This window comes from Equus przewalskii, chromosome 1, assembly GCF_037783145.1.
Source record: "Equus przewalskii isolate Varuska chromosome 1, EquPr2, whole genome shotgun sequence".
Taxonomy (NCBI): Eukaryota; Metazoa; Chordata; class Mammalia; order Perissodactyla; family Equidae; genus Equus; species Equus przewalskii.
In genome coordinates this window covers 148,021,193-148,049,183 of record NC_091831.1, presented here as the reverse complement: position 1 = coordinate 148,049,183, position 27,991 = coordinate 148,021,193, and the positions used below count along the sequence as shown (strand labels likewise).

The 27,991-nt window shown below is 58.4% G+C and overlaps 1 protein-coding gene and 1 long non-coding RNA gene across 3 annotated transcripts; one reads left to right on the top strand and one right to left on the bottom strand.

The window, feature by feature from the left end:
• Positions 1-9,824: 9,824 nt before the first annotated feature.
• Positions 9,825-16,905, bottom strand: LOC103564729 (uncharacterized). 2 transcript variants are annotated; one of them, XR_011529565.1, is made up of 5 exons: positions 16,662-16,797; positions 14,324-14,940; positions 12,904-13,065; positions 12,322-12,389; positions 9,825-10,160 (listed from the first exon to the last, which is right to left on the bottom strand). It is a non-coding gene; the product is annotated as an uncharacterized lncRNA (long non-coding RNA). The 2 variants fall into 2 exon arrangements; XR_011529566.1 differs by lacking the exon at positions 14,324-14,940 and having other exon boundaries at positions 16,662-16,905.
• Positions 15,968-26,537, top strand: DLL4 (delta like canonical Notch ligand 4). The gene is made up of 11 exons (XM_070583847.1): positions 15,968-17,716; positions 17,828-18,097; positions 18,590-18,647; positions 19,436-19,699; positions 20,111-20,171; positions 20,258-20,388; positions 21,889-22,058; positions 22,232-22,451; positions 23,603-24,305; positions 24,812-24,920; positions 25,456-26,537. The coding sequence occupies exons 1-11, from the start codon at positions 17,651-17,653 to the stop codon at positions 25,459-25,461; spliced, it is 2,058 nt and encodes a 685-aa protein (XP_070439948.1). The 5' UTR covers positions 15,968-17,650; the 3' UTR covers positions 25,462-26,537.
• Positions 26,538-27,991: the final 1,454 nt, after the last annotated feature.

Here is a 27,991-nt window from a genome sequence, read left to right as displayed (position 1 = left end):
GAGGAAGCCCTCAGGCATATAGAATATGGCCGCAGAGGGACAGGAGTGTTACCTTGGGGGGGCGGAGTCCTGCTTTCCTGGAGGAGAGTGGGCGAGTGGGCACTACTCCAGCTCCAGAGCATGGATCGGATAGGCCGGGCGGGGGCTGGGCCAGGCGTGGCTCTTCTGCCAGCCTGCCCTCATGGTCCAGCCCAGAACTTGCACAACAGCCTGGCTTGCTGGCTGCCTGTTTGGCTGGCAGTCCCCTGGGAACCTTAGGAAGTCCCCCTTGTCCTCCCCTTGACCTTTGACCCCTTAGGCCTGCTACAGGCCAGAATTCCAGGCAGTTGTCCTCTCTTTTACCTTCTGTTCCTGGCCATTTCCCTTTAAGCCTGGGACTAGGAGACACCCCAAACCCCTACCTTATAGCTCATCCTTTCACATGCTCTCAGGTACAGACCCACTGGGGCCTCCCCTGGGGCAGCTCCCTATGTGAGCCAGTGGGGACCCTCGGCCACAAGCCAGCAGGACCCTTGGAGTCTAGCTATCTGGAGGGCCCAAGCCTTTCAGGAGAGCCCCCACCACCACCAAGTGCTCCTGACACCAGACATCCGCCCAGGTGCCCTGCCCAACTCCATCCCTGTCCCAAAGCCCAGCGGGTGAAGCCAGGAACAGCAGACAGAACCTCCCCATCTCCCTCCATCCTCTGAGCAGTTGAAGTCCGAAGAACCCTTGATACTGTTCTACATTAAACCGTGCTGCGCCTCACCGCCCTCAGTTTCACAATCAAATAATTCCCTTTGGTTTTCTAGCGGAATTTTTGCTTTTATTTTTTAGGGTTTCTCGGCGTTTTTTTTTAACGCAATCAGTCTAAATTTGTCATCGCACATCCCCCATTTCCGCCCCTAAGGGCCTCCTTTTCATCCCCTGGAATCTGGAAACCATATGTGTGGGCAGAAACCCCCCAGCATCCCCCACGGCACCCTGGCCCAGCCCGGCCTCCACAGGGCCAGCCTGTTAGCAGGGGAAGAGTCTACACTCCAGGCTGGGGCTGGAAAGGGAGTTTCTCTTTGGACCTTCCCAGCTCAAGCCATGGAGAGGCCGTGTGGTCTAGTGGTTAGGGCTGGAACACATAGGTTTTGTCCCCAGCAATCTCTTTGACTAACTCAAGAAGCCTGGGAAAGTCCCCTTGGTACCCAAAGGACTCAGTTTCCCCACCGGCTGAGGGGCTCAAAGCTTCACCAGCTACCTCATCTTCTACCTGCCTCGGTAAAAAGAGTTTTTGATCCATAATTATTTGCTCTGTTACCTACTAGTTGTGTGACCTTGACAAACCGCTTAATCTTTCTGAACCTCAATTTCCTTATCTATAAATTAGAAACTATTATTGTACCTCCCTCCTGGCTGCTGTTAGGGTTAAACAACACCAGGCATGCTATACAAGCTCAATAAACAGTAGATGTTATTGTTAATAATAAGTAGAAATACATGATGAGGGGGAGTGTGTTAGTGGGCCGTGCTCTGAGGCCCACCCTGTCTGCCCCTGCCGCTCCTGCTCAGGCTGCCCTCTGTGGACCTTCCTTGGGCCTCCTCTGGCTCTAGAAGGGGCGGGGATGCATTACCAGTCAGTCATTGTGGATCTCGGCTGAGGCCCTGCTGCTCTTCCCTGTCTCCATGACGACCCCAGCCCCTCCCCTCCTTCCTTCCTCAGGAGCTTTCTGTTTACTGTAAACAGCTGCCCCAGCTCAGCCCTCGCTGATCCCGCCCAGGGTCAGCCAGACCCTCTCTGAACTGGGGACTGGCTTGATGTGTGAAGATCTGGGCACAGCGTCCTGGGCTCCACGCGTCCTTCAAAAGGTTCTGCCTTGCCACCTTGACTGGAAGGGAGGGAACAAAGAGAGAGGAAGGGCCTGTCACCTCAGACCAGGGCAGCCAGGGCCTCAGAGACGAGGAGCAGATGGAGCGTAATTGAGGAGGACCACGCTGAGAGAGCTTGGCAGCGAGATCTCCAGCTTGGCCTTAGACTGACCTGGGTTCAAATCCTGGCCTGGATTTGCTCACTGTGTGACCTCAGGCTGGTCATCTAACTTCTCTAAGCTTCACTCAGTTTATTGATTTGTAAAAGGAAGATAATAAGACCTTCCTCCGAGGACTGGTCACTGTGTCGACTGGTGATAATGCATGTACGTCATCATGGCATGTTGCTAGCCTGCACTGATGGTGGCTGGATTTATTGTTTCACCTCTCAGCTCAGATACTCTCCTGCCCAGGGACCTTGCATGAGTCCCTGCACGCCTCCATCCCACAAGCCTAATAGTGTGCGTACGTGTGCACAAAGCACATATGCACACACACACAGCAAACACATACGAGCCAGGAAATGAAATGAAACTCACAAGTGTCTGAGGCATGGGAGACTCTCCATGAAGGTGGAGAAGGAGTCTAACTGTTTCCTAAGCCCACACCTGGGCCTGAGTGGGCTGACATTGGAGCTGGGACATCTGCATGACCACCATCACCAGGTCACCACAACTGCCTACCTCTCCCTCCACTCAGCCCCAAGGATGGCACCCACCCTCCCTGCCCAGCTAAGCACAGTACAGAAATACAGGGAATGCTGTTATGGTGCGGCTCCCCTTTCCTGGGGGTCAAGCTTTCAGGGCAAGATGTCTGGGGCGTGGGGCTCCTGGCTCCCAGCTCCCGAGGGGCCCATGTTAGCTGCTTTGACTCTGCAGCACCCTTGGAAGTGCCAGCCAGCAGGGGAGACTCAACGGGTGAGATTTCCTGCCATTCCCCTTACCACCAGAACCAGGGTAGGCTGGGGTTGGGCAGGGGCATTTATCGATTTGAGTCATTCCCCACAGGCCCATGAGTAAGTGCGGCTCTGGATTTCCAGCCCTTACCCCCAGGCCCCACCACCAAGATGCCTGTGGGGGTCTTCCAGGGCTGGGTCCCTGCCGGTCCCAGGTGCAGCTGAGGGGGGGGGGGTTCCGCCCTGGGCTCGGCTCCCTCCAGAGCAGAGAGTAGCAGCTGGAGGTTTGTGGGCTTAGCTGACTCTGCTGCCCCCTCAGTCCCTTGCCAACAGCCGGGCCTAACTCTGGAGTTTCTGTCCTCACCCCGGCCTGGGCTGCATGAGAAAGGAGAGGAGCCCCCAGTACTGAAGTCAGCCCCGTGGACAGGGCTGGAAATCCCCCACTTCTTACCTTGGCCAGTTGAGGAAACAGCCTCCCGGCAGAGGGCCGCTTCCCGCCAGGGACTTTTCTCCTGGGGGTGACACAGCATACAGGGCAGCTGCAGGGACCCCAGCCACACTCCAGCTAGCCTGGGGGCGAGGGGAGCATCGCACAGGCCCATTCTCTCCCTTGCAGGGAGCATGGCAGCCAAAGGTCCTAGAACCCAACTGGGGCTTAAGCAGGCCCAAGAGGGTGGGCAGGGAGAAGGGAGGTCACGGGAGGCAGTGGCGGCCAGGAAGGTCCACACTGCTGGCGGCATCCAGGAGAGTGACCAGGCCTAAGCAGTTCTACACCCAGAGCTCACCAGCCCCTCTTCCACGGCTCCCTTCCCTCACCCAGCACCCAATCTGAAACAGGCTTCTATAGGAGGTAAAGCCCTCACTAATCTCCTGGCTGGTGGTCTCCAAACTTTTTGGATTATGAATATTTATGTATAGATTATACACTACAGTCAAAACCCATATTGAATATTATAAGAGTTCAATTTATGTTTTAGATAAAAAGTAAGTCCATATAGAAATCCTCCTATTTCCTCCCGCCCCGGGCAGATGGTCTTGCTCACTCCTGCTCACAGCCCGTGGTGGAGCCCACCACCCTGAGAGGTGAAGGCAGGAGAGCCTCTCTCAGAGCAGACCATCCACCTTGCAGGAGGGTACAGGGTGTGGGGGCGGCTGGTTTTCTTAATCATCGCAAACCACAAACAATTGAGTCAGCCACATCTGAAGCCCTTCCATTTATTGTTGTTAACTTGAAAAGAAACTTGGTCATCTTAGGCCCTACTGCTGCGGTGGTGGTTCTGTGGCAGCTGCCCCCCGAAGGCCCAGGCAGCCTGCCCCTAGAACCACAACACCCCGGAGTAGAAAGTGAGCGTTTGTCAAGGAAGAATGCACAGGCCCGAGTGTGTGTGTGTTTCACATATGTGCACACGAGTGCATGAGCGCCTGGGGTGTGCCGTTCCAACAGAACCTGCTCAGTGACAGCCTCTGTTTTCTGGTCTGCTGGGTATGGGGGCCTCACATAGGTCACACAGGTAATGAGACACCTGCCATTAACCCTTCTTCCCCGAGTCATGAACCTCTGACATTGAATCAGATACCTTTTCTCATCCGTGTCCTCACACATAACCATTCAGGTAGGTAAGGCAGGTCTCAATAGGTCTGTGTTGGAGGTGAGGGGTCCAAGGCACAGAGAGGTGAAGGAATTGCCCAAAGTCACACAGCTTGGCAGAGCTGGGGCTCCTATGTGCTCCCCGTCCTCCCAGGGTGCCTCTCCTCATGTCCAGCCACCGTGCAGCTGTGGGGCAGCCTGCCCTTTTGCCCTCTCCCTGTCCTTGGAAATGTGGCCCAGCCCAGGGGTCAACCCTCTCAGCAGGGAGCAGGGGCCCCACAGGCAGAGGATAGGGGTCTGACTTTTCTGCCAAGGCCAGAGTCGCCCCCCCCACCCCGCTCCAACTGGCCCGGCTGGCTCTGGGGCCAGAGCTTCCTCCTTGATCCAAAGGCTCAGCCTTCTAAGGGTGGCAGAGGGGGAGGGGGACGGAGAAGGGAGGGTTCAACCTCCAGCCCCCTCCCCCCTCACTGACAGCTGTAATCTGCTTGGGAAAATCTCTTTTTTTTTCCGCACAGGAAAAAATATTAGTTGTCCCGATAACAAGGAAAACAAAATCCAGTGCAGGGCATCAGAGACTTCCTGAGGCGGGAAACAATGTCCAGCGAGCTCAGTGGAGAAGCCTGAGCTGGGAGGCTTAGGGGGAGCTGAGAGAGGACACTGGTCCAGGCCTATCCGGCCGGTGGGGGAGGGGGATGACAGATCGAGGAACTTGGAAAAAAGATTTCCCCCCCAAAAAACCTTGAAGTCTGAGCTGTTGAGCTATATCCGGGAAATGATTCAGGACCGGCGCACATCCCTAAATGGGATCAGGTCCCATCAGCTCAGGTGCTCCGAGTCTCCCTCTCTTCCCTCCCTAGCCCCAGCCTGTCCTTCCGGGTGCTGTCCCTCAGCCTGGGGGGCTGGGGGGTGAGGCTGGAGGGTCCCCTCCCAGGGGCTTGGAGAGGCCGTGGGCAGCCCATGGGCACCCCTCCCCCTGGCTTCTCGGCTTGTGCCCACAGCTGCTTCCTTGGGTAACTTTCCACTGGGGGGGGGGGGTCAAGAAGGGGAGGACTGCTCCAAAGGCCCCACCCCCAGGCCTAGGGGACTCTGTTGCCCATTTCCCTCTCAGCCAAGGGCACTTACTGCTATTTGGTCCAGTGAGTGTGGCCTCTGAGCACTATGGGTGGGAGGAGGAGCAGGTGAGGCCCCAGGATTGAAAGCCTGGCCCTATGCTCCCAGTGAGCTGTAGTTCTCAGTCCCATCTGCACATCGTGTCACTTAGGGAGCCTTTAGAAAACACCAGGGCCTCCTAGGCCTCATCCCAGACCAATTGTATCAGAATCTCTAGGGAGCTGCTCAGGTGACTCTTGTGTGTAGTCAGGGATGAGAACCCCTGCTCCACGACCCTGTGACTCTGGTCACTTGCTGGCTGGTCCCCTCAACCTCTATCATCAGCACTGGCCCCTCAGTTCCAGATTGGAGCCCCTCAGAAATTATCACCTAGCTGGCGGCCTCCAGAGGTGCCTGCAGAGTTCCCTGCCCAGGTGGAGGCCAGCTGCCCAACCCAATAGCAGGTCCTGGGTTACCCCCGCCCTCCCTCTGCTTTCTCCCATCCCCTGGGCAATGATGCCTGGGGCCTTTGTTCTCAGCTAACAGGAGTGTGACCAGAAACCTACCCACAGCTTAACTGCAGCCCCATTCACTGACCATAGGCTGGCCACTGTTCACACTCAAGCTGCCCAGCTCTCCCACTCAGCATCCCCCACCCCCACCACAGCCTGCAGTCCAGGCAAGCCCAATGTAGCTCCTCCCTACATCCCAGGGTCATCGCCAGCTTTGTTCTCAGGAGGACCAGAGGTTCTTTCTCCCACAATGCCCTCAGCCCTTGCCCTGCACAAACCTAGGGCCCTCGGGAGATCTGGGCTCTGAGCACAGGGGCTGTGACTCCCCTCGGGCTGGGGGGGCCTGCTAGGGTGCTGCTGCTGTGCCATGCCAGATACTCAGCTTACCTGGTAGGCTCTTTGAGGTCAGAGACCATTCCTGGTTCAGTTTTGATTGTTTATAAGCACGTACCAGTCACCTAAGTGCTAGGTCTGTGGCGGTATGGGCACATGGAGAGGGCCACAGTCCCTCCTCTCAAAGGCCTTCTCAAAACGGAGCGAGGGGCTGTAATGAGCCATCACAAGGTAGTACCATTTCAATTCCTGGGAACTCCCCACCAGCACAGTGTAGGGAGCATTTGCAACCACTCCATAAATGTTTGTTGAATGAATATTTGTTTCATAAGTGGAGCATAGTATGCCCCTCCCCTAGTAGTACAAATAAAGGGAAATAGCTTAGGAGTCAGGACAAGGTGGGGTTCCAATTGCATCAAATGGGGAGGAGGAGGATAGAATGAGCTGGGGCCTGCAGCCTGGCTGACGAGAACTCATTAGGGTCCCTTTTGGCTCCCGGCTAGGCTTTTATCAACTGAGGGGACTTGCAAGTCCTCAGGGTCTGTCCAGACCTGTAAGTTCTCACCCTCTCTGCCCAAGTGGTCTTGCCCACCGGGAGCATCACCAGACATCCTCAGATGCAGGACCACAGAGCAGGCTTTTCCTTTCTCCTAAGGGGGCCTTCTTGGCCTGGGATTCCCAGGGGTCTCCCCTTTACCTCTGGAGGAGCCCAACCCAGCTCCCAGCCCCCATCACAGCATTTTCCAAACAGGTGGAGGATGCTGGGAACAGTGGCCACCTGGCTGCGGGAGAGGGGAAGCCCCAGTGCATGTCCCTGGGGCTTCAGTCCCCAGGGGGAAACCGTTGGCTGCTCCCCAGAAGCTTAGCCTCTGACCCTTGGCCTGGGCAGTGGGCAGCAGGCTTCAGGAGCTTGGGGTAGGGAGGCTTATAAGGGAGGGGCTGCCATCCCAGCTGCCTAGCTCTGGGTACTAACAGGCCACGCCGGGGGCAGCCGAGATGGAGGGGGGGCGCACCACCACCTGCTTTTCCTTGTTTTGTTTTCAGGGCACTAATTACTGTGCTGAGCTCCGAGCTGCCTAATGAGGCCGGTTGGATTTCCTGTTGTTCTGGCTTCCCAAGACCCTTAAAGGGCCAGCATCGCACTAGGAGCGTGCCCGGGTGGGCCACCAACCGATCTGGTGAGGGTGAGCCCAGAGGGGCTATCCCTAGGCCCGGCCTGAATGCCAAGGGCAGTGACAAGGGGCTGGTCCAGTACTTCCCGGCCACTCTCACGCCCTCCATGAGGACCTGCTCAGAAGTGCCCGCTCCGGAAGCAGGAGCTTCAGAACTCTGCAGCCTGGCCAGAGCCTGGGGTGGGGAGGAGGGGGAGGCAAGGAGGCCAGCGCTGTAGAGGAAAGGCTGGTGATGTCACCAGTGCCCAGACTGTGAGAACCGCTGTAGCAGCGGGCAGGAGGGAAGCGCCGTGACGTCCTGTTCCCCCCCTACCCTGGAAAATAAACACTTGTTGTCTGAGCAGCCAGCGCCACTTCCGAAGGGGTAGGCTGGCCGGGCGAGAGGCCCAGAAACGGGTCTGAGCCCAGCTTTGAGCAAAGGCCTTTGCCCAAGTTGGATGCAGAAAGGCCTGAGGGTCAGGCTGCTCCTAACGCAGCCACTCTATGGCACACCGCCCAACGGGGCTCACAGGAGGCATTTGTCCCTTCTGCACCTTAGGGTCCGTCTGCACGTGGAGGAGCTGAGAGCATGGCTGGGGATGCCCGGAGCCCCTTCCGTGTTGCTGCAGGCTGCAGATGGGCTGGCAGGGCAGGTGGGGGGCGCCCCTCTGCCTCCTGAGTCTCCCTCAGATTTGAGGCACAGCCTCGGCCCTAGGACCTGTCCCAAGTGCCCCTCAGGCTGCCTCAGACTGTGGGTCCCCTGGGCCCCAGAAGGCCTGGCCTGCAGCGCCTTCCCCCACAGACGGGGTGACGACATTGTTGTTCTTATACGGGGCCTTCCGCCTGGAGTTCCGGCTCCGCTAAATGGTGGGAATGAGGGTCCCAGGGACAAAGCCAGCCTGGTTCCCGCAGCCACCTCAGAATGGACGGAATCCCCATTGTGTGCGGGCGCCCCATGCCCGCCCTCCCCTTGCCCGAGCCGGACATGCCAACAAACAGCTCATTGAGCCCGGGGGAGGGGCCCGGGAGACAACAATGTCCCCCAGCGGGCCAGGGCAGTGAGCTCAGCTGGGGGTGGGGGCTGCCGTGGAGGCCGGAGGGCGATGATCTCAGCCTCAGGAGGGCCAGCCCTTGCGACAGGCTGACCTGAGCCTGGCCTCCCTGGTGAGGCTGAGAAGGACTGACCAGGGCTGCCCCACCCCTGCTGCCCCACCCCCCGGGCGGAGCTGGGAACCGACCCGTGCTTCTCACGCTTAACTGGCCCCAGCCCAGGGCGCCAAACAGGCGCAGCAGGGGGTCCCACAGGACCCAAAGCCACCCAAGAGGCTGGTGGACCCTCCCTCTGGCAGTGCCATTCCAGGAGCCCCCCAGCGAGGCCCAGCCCAAACAGAGCCCTCTCACACCACCAGCCCACACTGACCACAGCAAGACTTTCAGATGAAAAGGAGGATGCACTTTCTATAACTAGAACCATCTAAAGAGGATCAGCCTGGAGAGGGGGTGAGGGTCCCGTCCCTGGAGGTATTCAAGCCCTTAGCTATAGACTATGGAGTTGGTCTAGGTGCTCTTGAGAGGTCAGCTCACCCTGAGCTTCTAGATATAGGACCCCAGCTCATTCCCTCAAGACATGTCTGGACTCCCTTTGTGGGTTTCAGGCCTGAGGTTGGAGGAATCCTGGCCTCATCCAACACTTTATCCTTTTCCAAGCAAGTCTGAGCTGTCAGGTAGGGCCTCAGGCCTCTGAGGGAAAAAGGAGGAGGACTGGCTGGGAGAGTGGCATGGCCAAAGTGGCCCCCTCTCTCAGGACAGGAGCCAGGGAAGCCCTGCTGTTGGTTGTGTTGTAGGGCTGTCTGGAAAGCAGTGGGAGTGAGGAAAGAGTAGCTGCTGGCAAGGAAAGTGTGGAGCCTGTCTCAGCAGGTCATCAGGGGTCTGGCATTCTCAGGTGTCCAGCCATCTCAGGGACAGGACCTAGGTATTGGTGCACGTCTGGCCACCAGCCACCGACACAGGAAGGCTCCTAGCTGCATCTGGCCTTCCCTCTGCACCTCCCTGCTCCAGACCACCCTGCCCAGCACTGCCAGACGGTGGCTGAATGCCCTCCTCTGCCCAAGAACCACAGGTTCCCTAATGCCCATCGATCGAGTCTGAATTTGTCTGTCTGCTGGATCTCATACCCTAGCTATCTAACCTCACGTCCAGCCCTCCACATGTGAAGTCTGCTCCAGCTATACCCACTTCATTTCCACCCTGATCCTTTCCCTCTCTCCATTCTTCCTGCCGGGAATGCCCTCTCTTCTCTTTATCTAAGTTCTGCTCTTTTTTCCAGGCCCAGCACAATCCCCTCTCCCCCACAAAGCCTCCTTTGACCCTTGGGGCCCCAGCCCCTCTCTGAACCCTGGTTCCACAGGTCATCACGCTCCTTTTCATGGGCCTCGATTTTATCTCCACATCCTGTGGACATCAGGAGCTGAATCTGATATTCCTTTTGGCCACACCAATCTTAGCCCAGGACTAGGCATACGGTAGACCTGGTCCACAACTAGCTGAAGGATGGACCCAAACTGCGTATGCATGTGGGCTCACACACAGACCTCAGGAAGACTAACCATGGGGTGAAAAGCTCTTCTCCTGATGAAACCCATCTTCTGTCTGCATTCTTTTCTTCTGATGGCATTTTGATGGACTCGTCCCAGGTCTCTCCAGCTTCCTCCTTACCTGGAGAAGGGCTGTGGTAATGGGGGTGGGGGATCAGGCCACTTAGGGGAGGAAAGAAAGGAGAGAGGGGGGAGTCAGCCACAGGGTAACAGAGGGATTTTGGTGGCAGAATGGCTCCCACAATGGGAAAGTTCATGCTGCCAAGCAAGACTCATGAGACCGGAGTGAGAGGGTACAAAAGAGGGTTGAAGCCTATCTATTTTGAAATGTATAGAATTAGCTGAGGCTGTTACTGAATCTCCTGGTACCAGAGACCCCAAGTATTCACCATTGCTCTCCAGACCTTAAATTCAGCCTGCCCCTTGGCTGCAAAGGTTGCGTGGCTGGACAGCTCCATAGGGTTTGTTTATCTGAAAGTGGCAGCCAGAGGGCTGGGGGCAAGAGAAACAAAGTGACATTGGCTAACAGTGGCCTAAATTGTCCAAAAAAACTCCTTGGAGCTGAGAGGAGGCCCACGTCCTGGTACCTCCCAGACCTCTCTGGACTTCTTCCCTGGGGACAGTCTAGACACAAGGAGAATTCTCAGGACTAGAGGTTCTTTGCTAATCGCAGGCAAGGCAAGTTACTCATTAGCAAGCATCAACATGCAATTCTCATCAGCTCTAGGGGAGAGTTCAACCTGGATTAACAACTGGGATACACAGTGTAGACACTGTCACAGGAAGTTCTCCCATACGTCTAACCTAAATCCTTCCTGCCACAATTGAAGCCCGTTTCCTCTCATTCTGACTGTGGTAGGAGAAGGAGACAGCTGGTCACCATCCTCTGCTTAAGACCCATCACCTACTTGATCGTGGCAGTCAGATTCCTCCTCAGCCTTTTCCAGGGAACAGTGACCTGCCTGCTCAGGCAGCTGTTCACAGAGTTGGCACCTGTCCCCGGTTTCTTTCTCTGTATTTGAGAGTGTTTGAAACACAGTACTTCCTGGTTCAGGCCTGACCCTTCCTTCCAGGGAGGCTGCAGGGGACCACAGCCTGTCTAGTAACCTCCACTCCCGGGTTCCTGGGGCTGCAGAAAGGGAGAGGTGTGACCCCACCCCTATCTCTTGATTGCTCCAAGTCCTAGGAGGCAGCTGGGATCAGAGATCAGAGGCTGTGTGGAGAAATGAGGAGAGATCAGAGTTTCTTCTTGGAGATGAGTTGGTGCTCAGTGGAGGAAGGTAAAGGGCACGCAAGGACCTGGGGACTCCAAGGGGTCAGAGACATGCTGGGCCTCGATACTAATGAAGGCCAGAACCAGGAGAGGGGAGTAAGGGCTGAGGGGAGTGAGGGCTGAGGCCAGAGCTGGAAGAAGGGAGTGAGGGCTAAGCGGGAGGGTGGAGCAGGGAGAGCTTCCCACCTGTCAAAGTTTACAGACAAGAGAGGTTTCGGGGACAGCTGCGCCATACGCTGGGGGCAAGAGGAGAGGACAGTGCAGGCTAGCACAGCTAGGGCAGAGGCTGAGTGGATGAGGAGGCTTCTGCAGGGGAAGAAAAACCTCAGGGTAGGGAAGCCGGTCCAAGATTAAGGGCCGAGGGGCTCAAGCCCTGGTCACCCACCCCACCCTGTCCTTCAGCACAAGTTGGCAGAAGGTTCTCTTTTGGCCCCCATCACTCTCAGTAGTGCCTTGCCCTGTGCCCTCTGTCCTCTAGCCCTGTAAGCCCCCTTCTCAGAGTCCTCTGTGCCCTGAGGGATCTGGGCAAGAGGGAAGGGCAGGCTGGGGCCAGGCCTGCAGCCTGAGGGTCTCTGTGCAGAGGCCTCCCTGAACCTTCTCTCCCTTGCCCTGAGCCTCCCTGCTCACTAGCTCTGGTGGGGACAGGAAAGAGCTAGGGAAGGGGAAGCCAGGGACTCTGGGAAAGTTGCCGAGGAGGCTGCCCTAAACCCCGGACTCCTCTGTGGCTGGAAATACCCGCTGTGTGGCTCCTGGCCTTGGCTTTCCAGGCATCCCCTGGGTTTGGCAAATGAAGCTGGGGCCCCCCATCAATGAAGGCCCTTGCCTCCAACCAGCAGGTCTCCACCCTGCCCCTCCTCTCTCTCCTTCTTTCCTCCTGACCAGCACACGGGAGGCCTGAGGAAAGCTTCCTTCCTACCCAGTTAAAAGGGGCTTCTCAGGTCAGCGGCCCTGAGTTCTCTCTTGGGCCCATTGTCTCTGCAGGCCAAAGCTTTTCTCATCAAGCAGAGGGCCCAGTCCACACCAGTTACCCCAGGTGCAGGCATCACCTACCCTGGTCTTCTGAGAAGGCGAAGGAGACAGAGTATGGGGCTAGCCCAGGCCCTCAGGCTCCTAGGAACCTGGAAGAGAGAAGGTGGAGGCCTTCGTGGTCTCATGAGGAGCCAGAGCAGGCATTCTGACTCATGCTCGATGGTCTCACCCACACGGACATCCTTTCCTTGGGACATTTGGGTCATCAGTCATGAGCCAACAGCCAGTGGACAGTCCAGTCCAGTTCAGTTTGTGTGACAAGGGAGGGCTGAGGCCCCTGGCTGCCAGGAGCCTCAATGACCAAGGCCGTTCAGAAGCTGACTTCTCCTTCCTCCTACACGCCCCTGCTCTGAAACACCGCTATCAAGGAGGAGGGGTGCCAGCTTGAGACCTACACTCAGCCCTGGCTGGAAGGTCATCTCTGGAAGGCCAAGGCCATGGCAATTGCTTCTTCCAAACCTTCATCTCTTCTGAACCCATTCTCATCCATTCTCAAAGCTCCAGTCTTCTCCCTCCAGTCAAGAACCTTGGCTCATCCCCTTCCCACAAAAGGCCCTCGCAGCTCAGGTTTTCCGCAGCGTCCATCTCTTTTCCTTGCCCCACCTGGCTTTCCTCTCTTTTTTTTCCATCCTCTGCTCCTCTTGCCTCATTGCTTGTGACTGTTTGCCTTCAGCTCTCCTTTGTCTTTCCTTTCCTCTTGGAGCTCATTTGCTGTGAGGAATCTCCCCTTTACTCTAGGTCTGCCCCTGGCTGTCAGGATGTCACCTGGGGGGAAGGAAATGAATGTTTATTGGGCCTTGCAGGTGCATGATCTGATACAGTTCTTCAGTCACCCTCCCAGGTCGCTGTCATGATTATGCCCATTGCACAGATGAGAAAACTGAGGTGTAGAGTTAGAGTTAAATTACAGGCCCAAGACCACATTGTTGGCAAGTGCCAAGAGCCAGAGCCATGTCGTGCTTATTCACCAGACTCAACCAGAGGTTGTGGAGCCATTCCACCTCAACCCTCCCCAGTTCCATCAGGGAGATTCTTCAGAACTCTGTCTCCGCAGGGCCCAAGCCCCGGGTCCTATCCCTTACTCCTTCTCACAGGGGCTCTCACATCTTATCATCAGCCACTGCATCCTGTTTCCCCGGGTGAAGCCCCCAAATGAGTTCTCAAGGCCACCATCAAGTCATCATTTTCTTCCTCTCTCCTCCAGCAGCCTCAGGCCTGTTCTATGGGGAACCCACTCTGGCCTGCGGGAAAGACCCGGAGCAGGCAGTTCCTCGTAGGGACTCCAGAGAGAGGTGGCTGAGGCCCCGCGGAGCGCCGCCTGCCAGCGGGAATCCCGGCGCTAACCGCTGGCGCCCCTCGAGGGGAGGGGCGAGGGCGGAGGTAGTTCTGCGGCGGCATCTGTCCCAGGCGGGCGGGAAGCTGCTGCATTAAATTGTAAAATCGATTTATTGACCGGCAGGTGCGAGCAGCGGCAGATGGAGAGTAGCGCTGCCGGGGCGCATCTGCGGGGAGCGGCGACATCGATTCTGGCCCCCCTCTGAAACCCCTCGGTCCTGGTCCTTTCTCGTCGGCTCGCTCCCAACTGCAGGGCCAAGGTCCACGAAACGGCGGCGCCTGGGCGGCTAGGGTAGCTCAGCTCCCTCCCCTACCCCCTTCTGGCCTCAGGGTCCGGGCTGCGCCCCCACGGCTGGCAGCCCCTGCCAGCCCCACTGCCCCAGTTGGCACGCGGCGGGCCGGGCTGACGCGTGGCAGCGCCCTGCGGCAGATGAGGCACGCGCCGGCCTCATTTCAATGTGAATGGCTCGAATGGAGCAGCCATGTGGCAGCAACAGTTTGCAAATCTCCCCGCCTTCTGTGCAGCTCCCCGGCCGCTGCTCCCTGCACGTGGCCCCTTCTCCGCAGCGACCACAGCGGCGCCCCTCAAGGCTTAAGCGCCCCGCCCAAGCTAGAACAGCTCGCCCGCCCCCGGCCTGCCTTCACCTGCCGTGGCGGGCGCAGTGGCCTGACCCCGCCGCGCTCTTACCTGCGTGCAGTTGGCCTCGCGGAGAACGCTGGCCCGGGGATGGGGAAAACGGCGCTGGAGGCCTCCGAGCCGCGCTGCTGGCCCCGGGGACGGCGCGCAGGCTGCCCGGTGGAGGAGGGCTCCGGGGCTCTCCGCGGGCCCCTGTCAACCCCAGTCACCTGGGGTCAGCTTGGAGGCACGGCGGCGGGAAGACAACTTTGGCGCTTCCCAGCCCCAGGTGCGGGTTCTGCCCGCTGGGGGGCTGTGTGCAGCGGCCGAGCGGAGAGGACAGCAGAAGCAGAGGGCCCCTGGGGCAGAGGCTGCAGGCCTTGCGTGCGTGAAGCCAGGCCTCGCCCCTGCCCCGGCTCCGGACGCTGGGCAGTGTTTAGGGGGCCGGTCTCAGTGAAGATGCGTGGACCCTCACAGGGCCCATAGTCAGTCGGGGAGAGCCCAGGGGGGTCAGGCCTTGCAACACGCCTCCTCTCCAGGGCGTCGCCTAGCGTCTGCGCAGGGGCAGGGGAAGCAGACGTCCACAGTGGGTCCACAGTGGGTCCAAGCCCACTGTGATTTGTGGCCTTCCATCGCTTCACGGCATCCCGCTCCTGGGAGCCCCTGGGACACGTGTTGGGTTCTTCTGTCTGAAAGTCGTGAGTGGGAGAAAAAGAGAGGCGCCCCAGCTGTGGTGCCTTGCATTTCGGTTCCCTGCCCACAGCGTGGCCCTCTCCTGCTCCGCAAATGTGGGCAAAGCTGGACCCCAGCAGACTGGAGACCTAGTGGGTACTCGGGGTGGAGGCTGGCGTCCTAGCCGGGTATTGAACTTCTGGGACTCTCTGGGGTCACAAACAGGTGCTTCACAAGTGCCTTCTGTTAGTGAGGAGAACTTAACCCTTTCCTCCGGTCAGAGGATTTCTAGGTCTCTGGGATCCCTTGCATTTCCTGTCTCTGAGGATAATGATAATACTTTTGTTCGGTGCTTGACTGTCTGCAAAGTGCTTTGGGGCACATTAGTCCGGATGTGTACGACGGGTAGAGAGTGTTTCAGAGCTACCAGAATTGAGCGTGATGCCTCCCTGGGATTGGATGTCTTCCTTGAGGGTCAGGCAAGTGCCAGCGCCAGAAAAGGAGCCAGTTTTTATGAACTCCCAGGCCAGGATTTGGGCGTGGAAGCGGACAGAACTAGGTAGGGCTGGATGCCAGCTCAGAGGAGGGCGAGGGGCACTCTTTGGCACCCTAGGCAGGTCTAGGGCTCCATAGAGTATGGGCGGAGAGGATGGGGGACCCACTTGTCAGGATCGCTGGGAGGCAAGCCCCGGGCTCCCCCTCCCTCGGGCCTGGGGACTCAGCCTGCCCATAACCTACATTAACTCTGGAGCGCAGCCTGGGCCCATCTGCCGGCCCCCGCCCCACCTCGGTTCCCCACGCCAACCCGCTCGCGCCAGATGGTGGCTGGGAGGGGTGGCCGTGCGTGGGGGACCCCGGAGCCCGTCTCCTCACCTCGCCCCTCCCCCAACCCACGCTCCCAACCTCTTGTTTCTCATCCTTCCCCCCAATCCTTCGCCAACACCCCCAAGTCAAAAAAATCAGACCATGCTCGGCCTAGGCAGCTGTTGGGCTCCGTGCCGCGCCCCCCCACCCCGGCCTCCCCCGGGCCCGCGCCGCGTCCCTGCTCCCCCCGCGCCGATCTTATCGCCCGACGACAGCCATCGCCATGCAGGCGGGCTGACAGCTGAAGCCACAGGGCCCCCGCTGCCCTCAGCGTCGCAGAGAGCGAGCTCCCCAGCACCCCCGAGACTGGGAGAAGCCGGCCCTCCCCGGTCTAAGGCCTCCGGGGATCGCGCTGTGTTCCGAGAAAGCAGCTGCACTGCCGCCGCTCGAAGTGGGGCCACCCTGGGGAGCCGCGAAGGCGAGACGGGTGAAGCCGCCTGAAACTCAAAAGAGCCCGCGCCCTTCCAGTTCCACCCCATGTCTCGCCCTATGAGGAGAGGACCCGGGTCTGCCCGGCCTCAACCCCTCACCTGACTCTACAGTGGCTTGAGCCAACTGTGGAAGCAGGAGAGTTCCTCCCTGCCCCAACGGAGCGACAGGACGCGCGGGCAGGGGTTTGGGACTGCTGGGGTGGGGGGAGACCGCGGGCTCTGGAGCTGAAGCTGAACCCAGGTGAGGGGAGGTGCTGGAGGCGGGGCCAGACCCTCATTACCATACAGCTGAGGACGCGCCCCTTTCTCCTACCTCGGGGACCACGCCCCCCACCTCCCGACCACGCGTCTAACGGCTGGCACGCGCCAAGCCCAGGCGGGGGGCAGAAGGGAGAAGGCACGCGCTGGACACGCCCCCCGCAACTAGGGAGGGAGACACCCACCAGGTGGAGGGAGGGAGCTCCGGAGTCTTAGACGCTTGGCCCCTCGCCTTGCCCCGAGTGGCCACAGAGAAGTTAATGCGTCTGCTGGCTTCCCTGCTGCGCCGGAGACTTATGGTGGGTGGGCTCTCACAGGTTGGGGGCCGACTAGGCGAGGATTCCCGAAGCTCCGGGACGGAAGAGATCGGAGTCCTTTGCTGTTGGTTTCGCTTTCTGGACTTAAGTTCTTTTTTTACCTGCTCCGGGGCTGCAGGTAAATAGCATGGCTACGGACGCACCGCCCACGGGGACTCCCCAGTGTCTCCGCCCCCACGACCATCCGGGAACCACTTGCTCACCTCCCGCCCCATTCCCCCCGGCCCTCCCCCTATCCTCCCACTGCCAGGGTCTCGGCCTGTAACCCCGTGATTGCGAAGAACTGGTCACCTCCGCACGCTCAGAGCTGGGGGACCAAGGACTAAGAGCTGCATGGAGGGGCGGGGACCTGTGCCTGACTGGCTGGCGGGGAGGGGGGATGGCGAGGGCGGAGGCCCCCTCCGGGCGGCGCTGGGGCTGTAGCAGCTAGAGGCCCGGAGGGGTGGGGAGAGTGACCATGAGTCTGAGTGACAGGCAGCGAGGAGAGGAGCCAATATATATAAGGAAGGCTCCGGAGCGCACAGGTTTCAGTAGCGGCGCTGAGCGCAGGCTGGGAACACGAGGCTAAGAGCCGCAGCTCAAGCCGCCTCAGCGCAGTGTACCCGGGCACTAGCCCGCTTGCAGCCCGAGGATTAGCCCGAGGACACGTCCTCTGCGCGGCCACCGCCCAGCCGCCCTCACCTGGATTACCTACCGAGGCAGTTGCAGCGGAGCTAGCGAGGAGCGAGGCAGGAGGAAAGCCTTGAGCGGAGCCTAGCTTTTCAGGTCCCCCTCCGGCGGGTGGACGCGCGGGAAAGCGGCGTCCTGAACGGAGCCAGCTCCAGGGCGGGCGAGTGGACAGAGCGACGCCCCAGGGGATGGCAGCGGCGTCCCGTAGCGCCTCTGGCTGGGCGCTACTACTGCTGGTGGCACTTTGGCAGCAGGTAACGACCCGCGCCCTCGCTGCCCCCTCCCGTCGCGCCCTGGGCCTGAGTCCCGGGCATCTACCAAGCTGACCGCTCCCCTCCCTCCTTCCCTCGGTCCCTGTGCAATAGCGCGCGGCCGGCTCGGGAGTCTTCCAGCTGCAGCTGCAGGAGTTTGCCAACGAGCGAGGCGTTCTGGCCAGCGGGCGGCCGTGCGAACCCGGCTGCCGGACCTTCTTCCGCGTCTGCCTTAAGCACTTCCAGGCGGTTGTCTCGCCCGGGCCCTGCACCTTCGGCAGCGTCTCCACGCCTGTGTTGGGCACCAACTCCTTCGCGGTCGGGGATGACAGTAGCGGCGGGGGACGCAACCCTCTCCAACTGCCCTTCAATTTCACCTGGCCGGTGAGCACAGCCTGGGCGCACTGGGAGGTCACGAAAGCCAAGAGAAGGGAGTTCCCTGGGACCAAAGCCCTCTCCCCAGATTTCCTAGGTCCCCTCAAAAAAATGGGGCGCTCTCTTTTGATCCTTTCTTTTTGCTGGGACTTCATCCTCGAAAAGGCTCTCACCATTCTTCCTCTTCCCAGTTGTACGCCCCCTCTTCTCCTAGCTCTTGGGATACGATTTTCATCACCTACCCCTCCGGCGCGTCCCCCACCTCCGAATGACTCTCGCGTACATTCCTCATTCCTCAACCCTCCTCCTACCCCGGGTTCTCCTCTCGCCTTCCCTGCTAGCGCGCGAGGCTGCGCACAGACCCGTTATGTTGACCCCGGCGCAGTAACTGTATCCTGCAATTAGACTAATTAAACCGGCTGCCGCGAGGCACCCCCACCTCCCCCCCCGCTCATCTCGCTCGCTCTCTGTCTTCCCCCGCCCCCTCCTTTCTCTTCCCAGGGTACCTTCTCGCTCATCATCGAAGCTTGGCACGCGCCTGGAGATGACCTGAGGCCAGGTGAGTAGCTCGCTCCTTCGCCACAGGGGGGCGCCACGGCACAGCGCCGAAAGAGTTAAGCTGTCATAGGCGGGGGAAGCGCGGGGTGGGGGGCAGGACGCTAAGCTGGGCCAGGAGCTGCGCCCCGCGCTGGACGCTCGGATTCCGCCCGCTGCCTGGACTCTGAGCACAATTGCGTTTCCTGCGGGTTATTTTTGGCGTGGGAACGCGGGGAGCGCGGCGGTGAGAAAGGCCGAGGCTGCCAGCGCCGCTGACGGGCCCCTTCCTGTATTTTACACCTTTCGCGAATTCCGCTCCTTTGGAAAGGGAATAATGGCTTTGGGATGTTGTTCTGACACAGAGGAAAAGGATATTTCAGCAGCACAACAATTCTCACTTTGAAAAGGAAAAAGAAAAGCATTACCCATCTCTGAGGGCAGAACCCCTGAATGGGCACCTAAGGACCCCTTGCTCCCAGGGTCCTCCCTGGCTTGGAGAGCTTTTCTTTTTCTTTTCTTTCTTTCTTTTTTTTCTTTTTTTCCATTTTGACCTCTTTTCCTCTTTCCCCTGCCTATCTGCCTCCAGAACACTGGAATATCTTCACATCCTTCTATTGTCCCCTTTTTGAATGGTATCAGGCCCCTTGCACATGCACACTCACAGGGCAGCTAAGCAGTGGGACCTTTGGGTTCCTTTGGCCTGTGCTTGCTGGCAGGTGGGGGTCATCTGGACAACTGGTTTGATCCAGTAGTTGCTGGCACTCTCGGGGACTGGCTGCCCTTCCTTGACCTGGCCCTCTGCCCCTTCAGAGGCCTTGACACCAGACGCGCTCATCAGCAAGATCGCCATCCAGGGCTCCCTAGCTGTGGGTCAGAACTGGTTACTGGATGAGCAGACCAGCCTCCTCACAAGGCTGCGCTACTCTTACCGGGTCATCTGCAGTGACAACTACTATGGGGACAGCTGCTCACGCCTGTGCAAGAAGCGCAATGACCACTTCGGCCACTACGTGTGCCAGCCAGATGGCAGCCTGTCCTGCCTGCCCGGCTGGACTGGGGAGTACTGCGAACAGCGTAAGCAGCCAAGCTCCCACCTGCCTGGAGGGGGGGTCCCCTGAGCAAACACAGTGGCGTCTTCTTGGCCACAGCCTGCCTCTCTTGCAGAGCTGGTCCGGGCTGCCCACTAGCTGGACCTCAGGAACAGCTGGGGATGCTTAGGATGGGCTTGAACTCTGACCTTGTCTCTTCTTAGTGCTCCTCCCCATCATACCAAACCCCCAAGGATCCCATTATTGCATCCATCCAGCCTGGATTCTCCTTCCCTGTGCCACTGTTTCCCTTTAAGACACCCACGACTCCTTTGGGAGGCCAGGAGTGGGAAGTGAGCCCAAGAGAGCTGGGGCACCCCCAAGGCCAGGAGAGGGTGAGTAGGGTTTCAGAGTGCTTGGCATCCCAATCTCACCCAGCGCTGTTTTCTTTCCTTAGCTGTCTGTCTGTCTGGCTGTCATGAGCAGAATGGGTACTGCAGCAAGCCAGCGGAGTGCATGTGAGTAGAGGACAGGAAGTGGTGAGAGGGGAGCCATCCCCTGGCTAGGCCCTCACCTCACCCTCAGCCTCCCTTTTTCCCCACAGCTGCCGCCCAGGCTGGCAGGGCCGCCTATGCAATGAATGCATCCCCCACAATGGCTGTCGCCACGGCACCTGCAACACCCCCTGGCAATGTACCTGTGACGAGGGCTGGGGAGGGCTATTCTGTGACCAAGGTGAGTCAGGGCAAAGAGAGGATGCAGAGGGGATGGGAGAGATGGGCTGGGAGGCAGACTTGTCACCTGGACCCTTCTTACCTGGTGATCGCTGCATTGGCTTTCCCATTATCCTTCAAGGGGCTTGAAACTTTTAAGGATCTTTACAACTGGCCTAGAACGAGATGGTGGATCCTTCTTCCTCAGGTGCTGGGGAGATAGGGTGGCTGTAGAAGCCAAGAGGGTGATAAGTTGGCAGCTTGGAGGTTGCACCCATAAATTCCAGCAAGGCCAAAGAGAGAGGGATGCCGGGCTCAGTTCCTCTTTCTACCTCGTAGTTACCTATTAACCCCCTAAGTGTTTGCTTACCTGCCAGGGCTGTTTGAGCAGCTCTCCCCTAAACAGCTGTCTGGTTGGGTGTGCCCACCGTCTGCCCCAAGGCTGCAGGTGAGCGGGGCCTCTGGGCGGAGTGACATCTAACCGACTTCTCTTGGTGTGGGCAGAAACAGCCTCCCTTGTTCTTCCCTGGTTGCACTTGCCAGGCAGCTGCCAGAGCCCACGGTGTCTCTTCCTGGTGTTTGTTGAGGCTGGTCCCTCTTCTGGCTGCACGGGGGTCTGCCAGCCCCAACCGTGGGGGAGGGAGCCTTTTCTCTTTCATCCTGGTAGCCAGCTGCAGTGTGTGCCTGCCATTTTCAGGGTCAAATGGGGTGGTTGCTGCCATGGAGACTCCAGCACAGGCCTGGGTTGGGTGGGCATGGGGCTTGCCAGGATAGAAAGAACTTGCCTAGAAGACTCGCTGGCAACAAGGGGCTTGGAATTCAGCCTCTGTATTCCATGTGTGTGTGGGTGTGTGCGCGCGCGTGCACGTGTGTGTATCTGTGTGACTTTCTCTCGCCACCTCCCAAACACACACACGCACACCTGGTTCCTGTCCATTTTCTTTCCCCTCCCCACGTTTGCTCCCAGGTGACACAGTCATATACTCATGCAAACACAGCCTTCATGGTCCCTATATTTGCTCTGTCTGGTTCTCCTTCTCTGTCCTTCCCAAATAAGAAAACAAATACTTATATTTAAAAATACCCTCATAATACATTCTCCTTTAAAAAATGCCTGGTCACTACATATGGTGGCTTTTGCCTCCCCTCTGCCATTTCCACCTGTTAAAATTATATCCCTCCTTCTCGGCTTATGCCAGCTGTGCCTCTCCCATGAAGCCTTTACTGACTTTTACTTTGACACGTGGCCTTGCTATCCACTCCTCTTCCTTACCTTCCTTCTACCCTGGCGGCCAGAGTTTGTGAGCTTACCTGTCAGGCAGTTGTCCAACTGTGTTTTTTCAACTTTGATCAATGGCGCTGGTCAGTTGTGGTTCAAGGTGCTTCAATATACATGATTTCATTGGCAGAGGAGGAAGGATATTTGGGCCCAGAAGACTTTGAAGTGAACTTGCACTACAAGGAACCTGGAGGGGGGACCATTCTCTAGCTCTGCTCAGCTGGTTGGTTCCTGTCTCTGCAGATCTCAACTACTGCACCCACCACTCCCCGTGCAAGAACGGGGCGACGTGCTCCAATAGTGGGCAGAGGAGCTACACCTGTACCTGTCGCCCAGGCTACACTGGCGTGGACTGTGAGCTGGAGCTCAGTGAGTGTGACAGCAATCCCTGCCGCAATGGAGGCAGCTGTAAGGTGAGGCCCAGGCCAGTGCAGGAAGGCAGAGGTCTGACCAGGTGGCATCCAGGCATCCCCACTGCAGGTGGCCAGTGGATGAGCAGCCAGGGACAGGTGGGGGGGCCTAACCCCCAGCCATGTGTCCCTGTCCCCCAAGGTCTGACTTTAGCCCCTTTCTGGTCTCTCTCCAGGACCAGGAGGATGGCTACCACTGCCTGTGTCCCCCAGGCTACTATGGCCTGCACTGTGAACACAGCACCTTGAGCTGTGCTGACTCTCCCTGCTTCAATGGGGGCTCCTGCCAGGAACGCAACCAGGGGGCCAGCTATGCCTGCGAATGTCCTCCCAACTTCACTGGCTCCAACTGTGAGAAGAAAGTGGACAGGTGTACCAGCAACCCGTGTGCCAATGGTGCGTCCTGTTGCTTTGCTAAACTGATGGACCAACCCTGGGTCCAAGAGAGCCTTCTGATGAGGGAAGGTCAGGGGCCTTGTCTGCCACTCTGGGCAAGCTGAGATGGGTCCCCGTCTGCTCTGTATGGTGAAGAGCTTGCGTGATCAGCTGAGCTGCTTTGAAAGAGGGGTAGCAGGTTGAGGCCTGAGGAGGAGTCCTGTGCCCCCTGCATGGCTTCCATTCCTATTCCCATGTCAGAGGCCTGAGCTGGCTGGGGTAGCCTCTGACCCTCTCCAGGAAGTCCTGGACTAGAGAGAGGGACGTTGGAGGCCTCTTGTCTCTCCTCTGAGGAGGCTGGCACGGTTAGGGCCCTGCTCCTAAAGGCCTCAGTTTGCCCCATGGCTTGCCCCATGGAGCCTGGCATGGCACAAGGCATCTAGAATGTTCAGCATCTTTTGGGCACAAAGCAAGCTGGTTATCTTTGTCTCCTTGGGCTCCTGGTGACCCTCTGTGAGGCAAGCGGACAGCACTGTGCAAGAGAGAAGCCTTGGGAGTGGGGAGGGGTTGGAAGGGCTGCGATGGAGTCTGCTCTCTAGCTAATCGCTTAGTTAGCTCCCTGGAGCCACAGGTTTCTTCATCACTGAGTGGGAAATATCCCTGTCTTCTGTCTTTCATCTGGCTGTGGGGATGAAATGAAACAGTGATCATTACATTTATTTGAACATTTACTATATACCAGGCATGTGCTCCTGCCTTCACGCCCCATCCTACCTAACCCCCAGAGGTTTCCTATGGAGGGGATAGCATGAACTCCAATTTAACAAATGAGGAAACTGAGGCTCAGAGATAAGCTAGAGCAACAGGTGCCAGATCCCCAGCTAGAGAGAGGCAGCTGAGAGTCAAACCCAAGCACATCTGTCCCATTCTACTGTCAAGCTCTGTAAGATGCTAGTCATTTTTATACATGAGCCCACTGAGGCACAGAGGACCAGGGTCACACTGAGCTCCAGGTCTCCTGTCTCTTCGCACAGTGCTCCTTGTAGTAGGGTCTGTAAGTGCTGGCTGTTCATGGAGGCAGAAGGACCCAAGCTTGTTCCTGGGATCGGGCACTCACCTGCACCAGGGGGGTTCCCGCCTGATTGCTGACTTGTGCCCGCGTGTACCCACAGGGGGCCAGTGCCTGAGCCGAGGTCCAACCCGAATGTGCCGCTGCCGTCCTGGATTCACAGGCACCCACTGTGAACGCCACATCAGTGACTGTGCCCGCAGCCCTTGTGCCCATGGTGGCACTTGCCATGACCTAGAGAACGGGCTGGTGTGCACCTGCCCTCCTGGCTTCTCTGGCCGGCGCTGCGAGGTGCGGACACCCAGCGACATCTGTGCCTCTGGACCCTGCTTCAACGGGGCCACCTGCTACACTGGCCTCTCCACGGACAGCTTTGTCTGCAACTGTCCCTATGGCTTTGTGGGCAGCCGCTGCGAGTTCCCTGTGAGCATGCCGCCCAGCTTCCCCTGGGTGGCTGTCTCCCTGGGCGTGGGGCTGGTCGTGGTGCTGGTGTTGCTGGGCATGGTGGCAGTGGCTGTGCGGCAGCTGCGGCTTCGGCGGCCCGATGACGACAGCAGGGAGGCCATGAACAACCTGTCGGACTTCCAGAAAGACAACCTGATCCCCACGGCCCAGCTCAAGAACACAAACCAGAAGAAGGAGCTGGAAGTGGACTGTGGCCTGGACAAGTCCAACTGTGGCAAACAGCAGAACCACACATTGGACTATAATCTGGCCCCAGGGCCCTTGGGGCGGGGGACCATACTGGGGAAATACTCCCACGGTGACAAGAGCTTAGGGGAGAAGGCGCCACTGCGGTTACACAGGTGAGCAGCACTTGGAAGCCCAGGGCCTCGCCACTGACCCCTGCATGGTTCTGCCTGGGCCTCCCCGGGATAGGCGGGAGGCTGGCACCAGCCCTTGACTGCTTTTAAGCAAACAAGGGGTTTTGCTACCGGCAGGAGGATCCTCCAATAAGATTTCTGCCAGGGGTCCTTTGTCCCTCCCTCCCATTCATTTACTCACAAATGTCAAGTGTCCACACTGTGTCTCTTGGGACTTCCATCTTTCTACAGCATGGCTTGCCTCTAGTGGCAATGCTGGCTTTTTCCAGGCCTGAGACCCATTGATGAGGTTGGGGGTCCTGTGGCTCTCTTAGGGGCCTTCTCCTAACTACCCCCCAGGCTAGAATTGGCATCCCCAGTCCCTGTGTTTCTCCCAGAGCCACCTCTGCCAGTGCCCTTTGGCTCGCCAGGGTCCAGGTTAGCATCCCCATCCTCTCCGCAGCCCTCTCCCCAGCCCTCCCTCACCAGCCCGTCTTGTGTTCCCTCAGTGAAAAGCCAGAGTGTCGGATATCAGCGATATGCTCCCCCAGGGACTCCATGTACCAGTCTGTGTGTTTGATATCAGAGGAGAGAAATGAATGTGTCATTGCCACAGAGGTGAGTGCTGGGCTTGCCTGTCCTTCCAGCATGTCCCCTCCTACCTTTTGGGGATGAGAAAGTGGCCTGGTTACTCCTGACCCCAGGGGCCGCTCCTGAAGGGTGGGTCAGAGCCCCTCCTTGGCAGGACAGGTTCAGTGGCTCTCGGGTCCCTGCTGGCCTCGTTGCCACAGAGGGTGTGAAACAGGAGCCGTGGCGGTGAGCCGGGCCTGATCTCTTCCTGCTCTGTTAGTGTTGGGCTGGGCAGCCGTGACACCTGGCCAGCTTCCAGGTGCTGCTTCCCAGCTGCTGGTGGCTGAGGGTGGTTGCTCTGTGCCCCTCCTGCCCCTTCTCATTGGCTTCCTCCATTGGCCCACCTCATGAGCACAGGCTGCCAGGCATGTGCATGTGCTGGGGCAGAAGACCCGGGAGGGCTGCCCACCTTCCCTTCACCCTGCCTGCCCCATTGCTTCTCCTAGGGAGGCCCAGGGAGGCCATGGAGGGAGTGCTTTTACCCCGAGGTGACCCACTTCCCTGCTCTCCACATGTTCCCCAGGTATAAGGCAGAGCCTCCCCAGGACATCCCAGCTTTGCCCCAGCAGCTGGACCTTCCTTCTGCATTGTTTACATTGCATCCTGGATGGGACATTTTTAATATGCAACGTGCTGCTCTCAGGAGGAAGAGGGAATGGCATGAACTGGACAGACTGTGAACTTGCCAAGAGATGCAGTACCCTTCCACACCTTTGGGTGTCTGTCTGGCATCAGATTGGCAGCCATGCCAGCAAGGGGAACGGAGGAGAGGAGAGGTGCCACTTGGACCTGCCCTGCCAGCAGTGGCCTTCAGAGGGCTCCTTTGGGGCTCTGGCCTGTTTTCCAGAGGGAGTGGCAGTGACCCTGTGGGGCCTGGAGCTGCTGTGGTCTCCACTGGCATCTGTTTCCAAAAGTGCCTTTGGCCCGGGCTCCATGGCGACAGCTGGGTCCAAATCAGAGAGGAGAGAGGAGGCCAGTAAGGGCAGGGCCGTCCATCCGTGGGCCGGGAAACCGTCAGGTGTGGCTCTTGGCAGGAGTTGCCCTGCAGGTGAGGTGAGTGCCCGAAGCAGAGGAACACTTTCCGCCCTGTGCCTCCAGCTACCGCATGTGGGCCTTGCTCATAACACCACCCCAGCCTCTCCCTGGCCCAGGCCCTCTGGGCGAGGATGTTGGTAAGCCTTACCTGGCTTCTGTAGCCTCTGGCCTTGGGTGCCTATGGGCTCCTGTGAGCAGACAGGTGGAGGGTCTGTCCCTTCTGTCAGCCAGGAGCGCCAGGCCTACCTGGGGAGCTCAGGGCAGTGATGCTGGAAATTCCAGCGAGGGAGAAATTGGGTGCTGTCGCCACCTAGACCCTTTCCTCCCTCAAGCCCGTCCCTGCGGCCTCAAGCCTGGGCTCTGCCCACGCCCACTACTGCCCTCAGACCACCCTTGAAGCCGATCTTCAGAAATCAATAATATGAGTTTTTATTTTGTTTGTTTTTTGTAGTTTATTTTGGAGTCTAGTATTTCGATAATTTAAGAATCAGAAGCACTGACCTTTCTACATTTTATAACATTATTTTGTATATAATGTGTATTTATAATATGGAACAGATGTGTACAGGAGTTTATTACTTCTTGGGTCCTGTCTTTGTGATGGCAGAGTGGGAATCTCCTCATCCTCACTCGCCTTCTCATATTGCTTTCAGCTGCCCCACCAGAAGCCCCAGGACCTGCGCATGCACTTGGGCTTGGCCTGCTGTGCTCCAGACCTGTATCCCCTCCAGGCCTGGGGGAGCCCGGCCTCACCCATCTAGTTCCCTGCTTGCTGGCTTGAGGCTGGCTGCATCTCCCCTTAGACTCCCACTGTTCCCGGGGGATATGCCCCCTGGCCCGAATCTATCCCTCTTTTCTTTCCTGGAGCCTGAAAAAGCTTATGGGCTCCCTAGTCAGCCTGAGGGATACAGGAATTTGGGGGAATGGGATAATTCTGCCTGTTTTCTTCTTTTCAAAAGCATTCTCTTGTCAGAGAATGGGGTCTCTGAACCATGATGATGTGTGGGTCCTGCCTCCTGCCGTTGCAGGGTTTTAGATGGACTGCATCCTATTCTTTTCTCAGCTCCAGCAGGGCACTGGTCTTGAGGCGGTGCTTTGCCTTGGGTCTGTCCTCCTTGCAGCTGGGCGGGAGAGCTGAGTCTGGGCGCCTGGTCTGCCTGGAGCTGCTGGAGTTTATTGAACACCGCAGGGAGGGGTGGGGGAGGAGGTAGCCTTCCCTCAGCCCAAGTGTCTCTGGCTGAGGCACCAATGAGGGAATTTCCAGTCTCTACTTCATGCCTAGCTTCCTCTAAGGCGCAGGATGGTCCCTAGGGTGCCACAGTCCTTTCTCTACAGCCACAAACATTCTCCATGGAGAGCAAATGATGAAAAAATGAGCCGTTGACAAAAAGCTGAGCAGATGCTCCCGGCTCTCAGCCTGTCCCAGTAAAGCAAAATAGACCCACCAGATGCTCCCAATGGAGTCCAAGTCTATGCCCCGCTCCTTGCTCTCCCTTTTCCTCTTTCTCCCTGACACACATACAGCATGCCCGCGCCTGATCTGGGTGCTTATGCCAGAGACATGGGAGCAAGAGACCTAGGCTGATCCACACTCACCCACATGCACACGCTCCATGCCTTGCTCATTGCTCCCTGTTCCCCTCACTGCACACACAGGGTATCAAACAGGAAAGCATTCAGAGAGCCGTTCCCACAGCCTGAGCCGGCAGCAGGGGGAAGAACAACACGACCTCACTCTTCCTGCCCAAAATGAAACAGGAAAGCTGCTCCCGGGCCCTGGGGGGCGGGGGGAAACTGGGCTGGGACACGCAGGCGAGATGACGAGGCTCCCATGTGGGGGACAGGTAGGACACCCGCAGGCCTGCACGTCCACACCACCAGGCTGTGCTGGGCTGCACGGGCTGCCAGCCTCTCAAAGTAGAGCCCTAGACGGGAGCTGGCTGGCTAAAACCACTCACTGGCTCTGATACCCTAGACAGGGAGCTGGGAGAGCCCACCACACCGGCTTTCTGGGGAAAGAGGGG